Below are 10,398 nucleotides of genomic sequence, written 5' to 3'. Positions count from 1 at the left end.
TGGGCCTCACAATGGGCCCAATGGAAGGTTACAATGTAGACATCTAACCATCATTGCCCATCAATGTGGACATTTAACCAACATCGCTCCCAAGTAGTGGCTCACATAAACATCATTATATATATTATAGTGAAATCATACATTACATCGGTCTGCACATTTATCGCATTAGGCCTCACTCAAGGGCCACATATACACCACATCGGGCCTCACCATACGGGCCATAAATACATTACAATAAACCTTATCAATTGGGTCACAAATACATCACAACGGGCCACATACCTGGGCCTTAAATACATCACAACGGGCCACATACCTGGGCCTAATACACATCATAATGGGTTGCATAACATGGGACTAACATATATCACAATGGGCCACATGACATGGGCCTAATACACATTACAATGGGTCACATGACATGGGCCTAATACACATCACAATGAGCCGCATAATATGGGCCACACCAATGGGCCTATATACACATCAAGTGGGTCACATTAATGGGCTGCACTAATGGGCATCATATACAACAAGTGGGCCGCATCAATGGGCCATCATATACATCAAGTGAGCTGCATCAATGGGCCGCACCAATGGGCCATCATATACATCAAGTGGGCTGGATTATGTAAATCAGCACTGTTCAAACATAGTCCATGTAAATCAGCACTGTTCAAACATAGTCCATGTAAATCAACACTGTCCAAATATTATCCAGTACCGTCCAGCACAATCTGGACGGTTTTGATATAAAACACATACATTAGGGTGGTGGGTCCACATCCTCAAATGGGTGGATGCAACACATATGCAAACAAGGTGGGCCCCACCCCTCACATGTGAGGGGTGGGCCCACAACTACCAAAATAGATGGCCAGTGTAGATAAAATACATAAATCATGGTGGGTCCACGCAACACTTGCTGACGTTAACTCGGTAGCCATCTGCTGCTGGATGGATGGCATGGATAAACACACATATATCAGGCTAGGGCCTCACCAGCACCGTCCAATTGGACGGTGTGGATAAAACATACATTTAAGGTGAGGTCCCACAGAACTTGCTCATGTTGTTCTAGTAGCTATCAACACCACAAGAAAAATAGGCATTACCGGCGGCTAAAACCGCCCCTAAAAGTCCTAAAAACTGCCGGTATATGAATTACCGTCGGTCGGACGCGTGCCGCTAACAGGGTCGTCACTGTACTGTTACCGGGGGTCTCTCCTTTTTAGCGGCGTTTTTATGGCCGCCGCTAAAGTCAAACTTTACCGGCACTTCTGTTGACTGCCGGTAAAAACTCTAAAAGCAACGGTAAAAACTCTACGAAACGCCGCTAAAAACTTTAACAACGCCACTAAAATATATGACAAACACAAGTAAATTTTGTATCAAACGCCGGTAAAAGCTGTAACAAATGCTAATGAAGGATTAAAAAACGCCGGTAAATCATTTACAGTGTAAAAGAAAACATAAAAGAAACAATTAAAAATTCTGCTAGGCTGAATCTTCTAAATCAAAAGACCTTTAGGGGCTTAAATTAGCATTCAAACACAACCTTTAAATCATTTACAACCAGCCTCATTTACAGGGGGCCTGAGAATGAAAGGTTACATAATGGACAGAAAATTTACAGATTGAGACACAAGGAAAAGCAAGAGGAAAAAAAAAAGCAATGGATTTCAGCGACACCCGATGCGATACTTCTCAAATGCACCCCAAGAACAAGAACTCATGCCATATAGAGGACCTTTGTCAGCAGCACCCTGCCATGCGTAGAGATCAGCTAATAAAACAGTACGTACACTTATAATCTGAGTTACACCATCTAAAATTAAATTTTCAGTCATAAATTTTTCCTGCAAAAACAACCATACCGAATGAAGTCCATATCCATCCCCATATGAAGCAGCAAAGCCCCCCTCTGGGCTACCACATTTCACCCCAAATGCTCCACCTTCAATTACCAATGCAGAGACAAAAGTTTACAAAATAAAATAACCAAAAACAAATTTGATATAAAATAAAAGGAACCAATTAATACCTTTTTTAGCGATGTGTGATCTGAGAGTGGGGTGTACTAACAAGCTAACAAGGAAAAAAAAGAAAAAAGAAAAAAGAAAACTTAAAAAAAAAAAACAGATGCAGGTTTATTCTAGACATCCATTTGTTTTATACACAATGGTCAATTTGATGGAAGGCTCTTACCTCACACCTGTATGCTATTTTGGTGCATGTGGTTGGCAAGGCTCCACAAATGTGTGATCTTTACGAACCTCACCTAATTTTATTTTTATTTTTATTTTTTTTGAAGTTAACCTCACACAAAACTTATGCCTTGGATCCAAGTATCAGGTCAATCACAGATCTGGTGAGCTAAACATATGCAGAAGAAATGGACAATCGGCATTTAATATAAATGTTTGGCCCTTCAGATGAGTGGATGGACCTGAATTCAGCACAAGGAAAGCCATATAGTGGCTTGTACCTGATGAGCAGCTTTGATCATGCATCCATGTAAGCATTGTGGACCCCTGAGCCTACACTCTATATAGTTACTTCCACTTTGAATAAGCATCTTACAACCAAAGATAAATATATAATACAAGTCAAACATTATGGAAACCCTTCATTACATGGAAGCAATGAAGATTGGTAAGAAAAATAAAAAAATAATAAAAATCCAAGGGTGTGGGGCCCTTGCTTTTGGTGATCCTTACATGGAGTGGACTTGCCTGATTTTTGGACGGTGGCATTAAGAAGTGGGGAACCACCTGATGGAAAGCTTGGATATTGCACATCTTCCATCCAGGCTTGTGTTGGATTGTAAGAGAGCTGGGTTGCACAAGCTCGAGGCTTTTCGACCTCAATGCATCTGTGTAAGCATTCGATGTAAGGATAATTAGTGGTTGAGGTCCATTTCTTGGCTCAAGCAAATTATGGACAAGCCAAGCACACATGATTGTCTATTTTGATGATCTGAAACATCCCTCTGATGGATCTTTATGTATCTGGACAGACTGAAAATTACTATGGCAATTGCATTTTTATCATCGGAATGGTATCCCTCAAACAGGGCTAAAAGCAAAAATGGTTAAAAGTTCATCAAATCTATAAGGTGTAAAAACACATAATGATGAAAGAAAAGCTTTGAATACATATCAATGGCAATAAACGAGAGATTATGGGCTTGTTGAGGTGATTGTAGTGACAATGCATAGGGATTAGTCACCTCAGAGAATAGACAACGTGTCACAGAAAGTTCCTGAGATTATAGAGGGAAAACACAAAACTCAAAAACTAAGATAAAAATCAACCTTCCAAAGTGAATGTGTGCCATGGAATCTTTCTCCCATCGGCTCTCAAAGACACAAGTAAAGACACTGTGGGAACGACTGCTCTCGCTGTTCATGTGGGTTGCTGCAATTTTCCTGGTTGCAGCACCCTGGAAAGACATTAATGCACAAATAATATCACGTCAGCAGATTGAGGCTTTTGTAATATGCTATAAAGTACAAAACATTCCACTAATAACCACCTGTAAGAGAAGTTTGAGAACGTCCCTGACAGTTGTCACCTTGTATTCCTTAAGGTTTTCAACATGTACACCTTTCTTCATGTCTTCTCTCAGCTACAGCATTAGGAAAAGGCTTTAATCCAATATGTGGAAATGAAAACATGGAACAGAATTGAAACTATACTTCAATCTTATATATCAAATTACTTGCAGATTGGTTGATGCTGGCTCAAGGAGATCTGTTATCTGCTCATTATATATCTCAAGAAAGGAACACTTGCAACTATACTTCAATCTTTCATCTCTCCGGTTCTCCTCTTCCTGTACCCAAATGAAGTTGTGTGTATGTATGTGAATGAGTGAGTGACTGAGTGTGTGTGTGAGAGAGAGAGAGAAGCTTAGAATGCTCTTGTAGAGGCAACCACTAAGTTGATGAGTATCTTACCTCTCTAATTTGCATAAATAGATATTCAAAAATACGAGGTGTCATCCCACAATCTTCACTAAGTTCATTGTCCATCTCACATATGTCACCCATCATAGTACATGTCTTCCCACTCCCAGTCTGCATGAAGACATCCAAAAACTCATCAGCTCTCCTACAATACCTTTACAACCACCAAAAGCTTTAGTGGGACCTACCTGGCCATATGCAAACATGCAACTATTATACCCAGACATGCAATTCTCCAACATTGGCAGGCCTGCAACCTCTAAAAGCTTTTCCTTTACAAAATTCAAACCATTGATTAGATACCAGTCCATTCAAAGTATATATTGTTAGAAGACAATGTACAAAATCCTACGATCTGATATTTTTATCAAGCCGCACTTGTGATATTATAGTCTCGCATGCTACATGATCAAAGGTAAATCTGGTCTCCGGATGCCCTAGCCACGTTAAAGTCTGTGCACTCTCCTGCCTCAAGCATCTAGCAGACCCTTGCAAAGCCCTTTCTGTACTACTGATAGGTCGAACCCTTATCAAAACCTAAACACAAGGTTCACTCCAAGGCATCATTTTGTGATATCTAGGATATCTAATAACAACCAACATGCCGATAGTACTCAAAACATAAGAAAAGATAATAAAAGAGGCAGGGAGAAAAGTGATCCCAATATTAACCAAATTATGAAAAAATAAAATAAAATGGCAATCACTTCCTCCATACTAACAGGAATCTCCAGTTACAGTTTGATACCAAACAAAACATCACAGATAGACCTGATGGTCATTAAAAAAAATAAAAACAAAAGATATGGTAGTATTGTATGAGAGGAATTATTGTTGAGGGTATTTTGGGTGTATTTAGTATACGTACATGTGTTTGAAGGTATTTATGTCATTTCTTATGATAAGACATTTCTAATAAAATAAGGGGAGATGTGAGAGAGTACTTACGTTTTCTCATTTTCCCCTTTCTCTTCATTTTCTTCTTCTTCTTATCTTTTCATTCAATTTTTTTTTTATCTTTCATCTCTCTCTCTCTTCTTCTTCTTCTTTTTTTTTTTTTTTTTTTTTTTTTTTTTTTTTTTTTTTTGTCATTAGGATGAAAAAAATCTGTAGAAAAAAATAATTAATTAATTACTACTTCTTGCTTGGCTAAGTTTTTCTTTTTTCTTCCTTTTTTTTTTTTCAGAATTTTCCAATGGGACTCTTGATCCACATGTGATTGAGATCCTGACTGTTCATCAGGTGGAGCCACAATTTAGATGTGCTGGCCCAAAACTCGGGTCTATGGGCTAATCATGTGCTCCTCATGTGTAGACAAGAATAGATAGTTAAGAAAACCTTATTCATGGCACATTTGATGTATACATGTGTTCCACCAGATAGCAGGTCCATTTTACAAATTCCAGGTTGGCATGGAAAACATGACTGTTTCTATGGTGGAGAATCATGAACTGCATAGTCTTATGCATAGCAGTTAAATTGCAGGCGTATCATGGATACAGCATGGCCTAACAATCATTTAATTGAAATGTTGCAAGCTCAGTGAATGATAAGAAATTCTTACTTGCACTCATATTGGAAATTCAATTTGCATGCGGTTCTCAGAAACTAAGTCATGCATAAAAAAATAATAAAATAAAATTAAAGACAACCTGATAAGGCAAAGAACTCAAATTGCAAAGGCATGAAACAAAGATACCTCTAATTCAATCATGTGCCGAAAGGCATGAAACAAAGATACCTCTAATTCAATCATGTGCCCAAAGGCATGAAATAAAGATACCTCTAATTTCTTGTGATGGTTGGAAGCATGCTTGCGAGAGTAAGCAACGTCAGTATAGATCCAAGGGTGCCTTTAAAAAGAAATAAAAACAAGAACTTCAACTGTAGTGGCAACAGAACCAGAAAAACTGATTTTTGCTGCACCTTCAGTGGAGACAACTACAGATGTTGAAGTAGAAGAACCTGCAAAAGAATCACATTACAAAAATTGCACATGATTGAATTTTGGGTGAAGGTTGACATACCGTTGATAAATTTAAGCAAAGTTCTCATATTTGGTTCATTTGTGATATACAACTCAGAATGTGGTGGCCCACTAAACAATGATCCTGATCACAAATGGAATTTGGGGTCCACTTGTGTATTTCTGACCAACAGATAAGTTCCCGTAAGAAGAATGCCAACTACACTAGCAATGAGACATGTATAAGTTAAACTGTAGAAGCCTTAACAGTGATTCTGCATAATTACTGCAAAAAAAAAAAGAAAAAAGAAAAAAAAAGAAAAAAGAAAAAAAGAAGACAATTTCAAGAAAGAAAAGGAAAAAAAGGAAATTTCCCATAGTACTGCAAATACTTTATGGTGCATTGGTAGCACCAAATATCATGAAATTTCATTATTAAACAATCTGATTTGGTGCAAAATATCATGATATTTGGTGCAGCCGAACACCTGCTAGAGATATCTTTTTTAATATAATTAAAATTACCATGGTTCTACTGGATGCAAATCCACAGACTTCACTCGTTCTGATCATTGCACAAGTTTCGTTTGATCCACAGACTTCACTTGAGCTTTGGATCTGCAATTTAGCTAAGAAGCAATCATATTTTACAGACACATGAGCAAAGAAATTGCCGCTGTAATTTAACTAAAACATCAGTGTTTTCTAAACCTAAATGTAGCTAAGCAAGTATACTAAGAAGCAATCCACTATCAAAAAGAAACCTATATCTTAATCATAAACGATCCACTATCAAAACAGTGACAAGTATACTAAGAAGCAAACTCAAAAATTCCAATGACTTGGTCTTGCATGTGTTCCTCGTGATTTATCCAATTTGGCAACATACACAAGACTCTCAAGTGGCAAACTCAAAAATTCTGGATTGCCAGCTGCAATAGGTCATGAGAATCAAGGCCCGATAAGTAGGGAACTTTGCTAGCTTGGTGCATGACCTGTGCAGTGCAGATGCTGCCCCACATCCATCATCTATATCAGAAAAAATTTGCTGGCACTGCTTGTTAAGCTACAAAACAAGAGCAAAAAGGACTGAATCACAATCTTTGCCCCATATGGCATAAATGGAACATAGTCTTCATCAAGGATTTTGTGCCCCATTAAGGAGCGAAACAACCTATTTTTGTGCAGGAAGATCTAATCACCATTGCCCACCTCTGTTCGTGGTGGGAACATCGATGCTCTGCCTGCATCTTGGGCCTATCAAATTGCTTTTCATTCTAATGCCACAAGCAAGTACACTTCCTTAAATTGCTAAATTCGACTGCCACCAGTTTTTGTTCATGTCGTTGATAATCAACCAACAAGTAGAAAAGTGGAGCACAATTACCTCCTTAACAATGAACTTTAGCATGTTTGAGAATTTTCCAGTAGAAGGAACACTTTCTGGCTTTCCAAAAGACATGAAAATCTGTCGAGGTGAATCATAAGGCTGCTAAAAAAGAATTTTGAACATAACCTGGCCCATAACCACCCCTAAATGATTATCCAGTCAATTTACTTCCATTCAACATAAATATAGCAATAAGGCTGCTGGAAAAGAATTTTGAACACGATTCAAAAGCATTGAAGAAGCATCGATGGTGTGAGTGCGTGAGTGTGCGTGAGGTGTGAGTGAGTGTGTTAAAAAGAAAAGAAAAGAAAAGAGAAAAAACTATGCTTTCTTTTCCTCAAGTGTCTTCGAAATGAAGTTTTCCGAGAACTAATATTTCTTTCCCATGCTTCTCACAAATTAAAACAAGCCCTTAAGTGAAACCTAAAAATCTCATGAGAAATTTGTAAATTTAAGAAAATTTGGAGAATGAGATATTTCAGTAGCTAGTATGCTTACAACTACATACCTTTCCGGCGTAAATACGAGGTTCCGATAAACAAACCACTGCAAAACATAAAGCAAATGCATCAATTACCAAGAACCGTTGAAGTAGGTGGGACCCATTTCAAATGCAATCATGGCCATGTAAATTATAAAGGTTGTGGTAGAGGTGGCCATGGCGAATATGGTGGTGGTTGTATACAAATCTGAATAGAGAAAAATCCGGTAGCAGACCCTCCCCACACATAAGAATGGATCGGTGCAAATGGAGGAATTGATTTATTTTCAGCAACAATATAAACAGAACAAGCGTGTTTAGATAATAGGCAAGGCAAGCTTCATGATCAAAGGAAACAATGGTGCTAAAATTATTAGGAAAAAAGAAAGAGAAAAAGAAGCAAATGTACGAACCGAAATGTATGCTAATTGGGCATGCTAATGATGCATATAATTCGGATTGTTCAACCCATACTCAGCCACATGAGTAGAAAATAACCGGTCTACATCCAACAGATATAATCCTCTAGCCTCATGTCCATCCCCAATTCTCTTCTTGATCTTCAAATCCTGAACCACAAATAATGTCAAAAAGAGGTGATGAACAATTTAATTGTTTTATAAAAGTACTGAGAAAAATAAATAAAATTGATAGGAAAGCTGGGACATGAAGAACATAGGGCAACAAAAAGTTAAAACTAAGCTGTTAAGATCCTTTACCACTTTGGAATAGGATCCATTAGCTACTCTAATTCGGTGAGGAAAGGAAGAACAAATGTAGAAGCATTGAGATCTCAGGAACTCCATGATCAAGCCCATTAATGGCACCAGGCTTTACTGTGGCAAGCTCCCCCTCAACTATCTGTGTTAGCCCTAATGGATCATCTCAGTTCCGATAGGGTTGAATGTGGACCATTGCTATATTTTCTTTCTTAACTGTCCATTTGCTAGCCATCAATTGGACTAGATCTACCAATCTGGGAGCTGTGGTATATCCATGATGGCTCCCATCATATATCAACACTTTGGATGGTGTTCTCGATTCCATATTTTAATCTCTTTTCCTTTTCTTTTCTTTTTTTTTTCTTTTTTTTTTTTTTTTGCTGATTTTGTGGGGAAATTTATTGCTTCATTAGTTGGAGTTCATTCTATACGAAAGGTTCACGTCTAGAAGTTAGCAAGTATGTGAACATCTAGGAAGCAGTAGAGGGAGCAGCAGCGAGTGCTCATAGCCTAATTTGAAGCAGGAGTGGCACGTGGGTGGAAGTTTCATGATGTAACTACCCTCATGTCGTCTAGGGAATTTGGAAGAAACAAAAAATGAAACATTCGTAGTGTCTGTTATTGTCAAAGTAGTTGGATCTGCAACTTTTTGATGTATTACATTTTATTCTGTAAAGGATTAATGACTAATTGAGGAGACAGAATTTCGGAACCGAATGACCACTTGCGTACCTTTTGACAGTAGTTGACTCATGAGTGCCTCCTTTGTAGGTTCTTTTCGTATTCCTTTTGTTTTGAGGTCCCTTTTCCTTCTTTAAATTCAATATCGCTCAACCATCCATGGATCTTCTAGTTCATAACTGAGACCTGAACAACTTCCTTTTTCTTCTAACAGGTTTCCTTCATGAAAGAATTAGCGAATCCATGGTATATTGTTGATCTACATTGGAACTTTCCCCTTGAATTCTGTGTAGTGGCAGCTCTGACAGTTATAGGCTTTTCTGTATTCATTCCGTTTAGTGATCCCAATCATCCTTAACCTTCTCAGGAAGAAAAAGAGAAAAAAAGAAAAAGAAAAGAAGATCTAACAACTGATATGGACAATATTTGTCTGTTTACCAGGTGAGAGTGTTTGGCCTACTATTTTTATGGTTTTATGAGAAATGGATGGATCCTCAAGCTCTTGTTGGAATACTAATAAACATGTCTCGGCAACAAAATAAAACTAGTGGTTTTCTCTACTGCTCTGTCTAAAGCTGTAACTTCACTTTGCGATCGTTTGCTACCTTAAGTCAAGAGTGTAGCTATTAAAGGGCTATCACTCAGCTGCTTCTCATATTATAACGCATTACTGCCTGAAGGGAAGCACCAACATTGTTGGAATACTAATAAGCATATCTCAGCAACAAAATAAAACTAATGGTTTTCTCTACTGCTCTTTGTCTAAAGCTGTAACTTCGCTTTGTGATCGTTTGCTACCTCAAGTAAAGTTTATAGCTACCAAGGGCTATCACTCAGCGGCTTGTCATATTATAACGCATTATTGCCTGAAGGGAAGCAGCAACATTGTCGACCTAGTTGCGGTTGCTAGATTGAGATGTTCAAGGTGTGGGGACTCTGACAGTATTGTAAGAATTTATTTATTTTTATTCAGGAGAACTTTTGTAAGCTAAACAGGTGGCAGACAGCACAGAATAAAACAGAGGTTGTTTCTGTTTTATCTGAGATACGCCTTTCTATTGGGAAAAATGATAGTGGGACAGGCATTCGAACAGCAAATGTTCCTGCAGTTATAGCGGCCACTGTAGCAGCTTCAGGAACAAGCTTAAGGGTAACAGAAGTGTTTTTCCTGGAAGTGCTCTCCT

General features: G+C 38.1%; 1 protein-coding gene and 1 long non-coding RNA gene across 3 annotated transcripts; both read right to left on the bottom strand.

Annotated features, from left to right (window-relative positions):
- Positions 1–1,506: 1,506 nt before the first annotated feature.
- LOC131245775 (kinesin-like protein KIN-12E) lies at positions 1,507–4,285 on the bottom strand. The gene is made up of 8 exons (XM_058245462.1): positions 4,163–4,285; positions 3,966–4,085; positions 3,728–3,841; positions 3,542–3,634; positions 3,321–3,448; positions 2,724–2,878; positions 1,881–1,960; positions 1,507–1,769 (listed from the first exon to the last, which is right to left on the bottom strand). The coding sequence occupies exons 1-8, from the start codon at positions 4,283–4,285 to the stop codon at positions 1,686–1,688; spliced, it is 897 nt and encodes a 298-aa protein (XP_058101445.1). The 3' UTR covers positions 1,507–1,685.
- Positions 4,286–5,576: 1,291 nt separating this feature from the next.
- On the bottom strand, positions 5,577–8,380 carry LOC131240982 (uncharacterized). Of its 2 annotated transcripts, none has more exons than XR_009168918.1 (4): positions 8,225–8,380; positions 7,839–7,876; positions 7,328–7,473; positions 5,577–6,160 (listed from the first exon to the last, which is right to left on the bottom strand). It is a non-coding gene; the product is annotated as an uncharacterized LOC131240982 (long non-coding RNA). The 2 variants fall into 2 exon arrangements; XR_009168929.1 differs by having other exon boundaries at positions 7,328–7,456.
- Between the last annotated feature and the right edge of the window lie 2,018 nt (positions 8,381–10,398).

Source organism: Magnolia sinica, chromosome 1 (assembly GCF_029962835.1).
Source record: "Magnolia sinica isolate HGM2019 chromosome 1, MsV1, whole genome shotgun sequence".
Classification (NCBI taxonomy): domain Eukaryota; kingdom Viridiplantae; phylum Streptophyta; class Magnoliopsida; order Magnoliales; family Magnoliaceae; genus Magnolia; species Magnolia sinica.
Note: the sequence above shows the minus strand (reverse complement) of the source record. Positions and strands in the feature narration are given on the sequence as shown.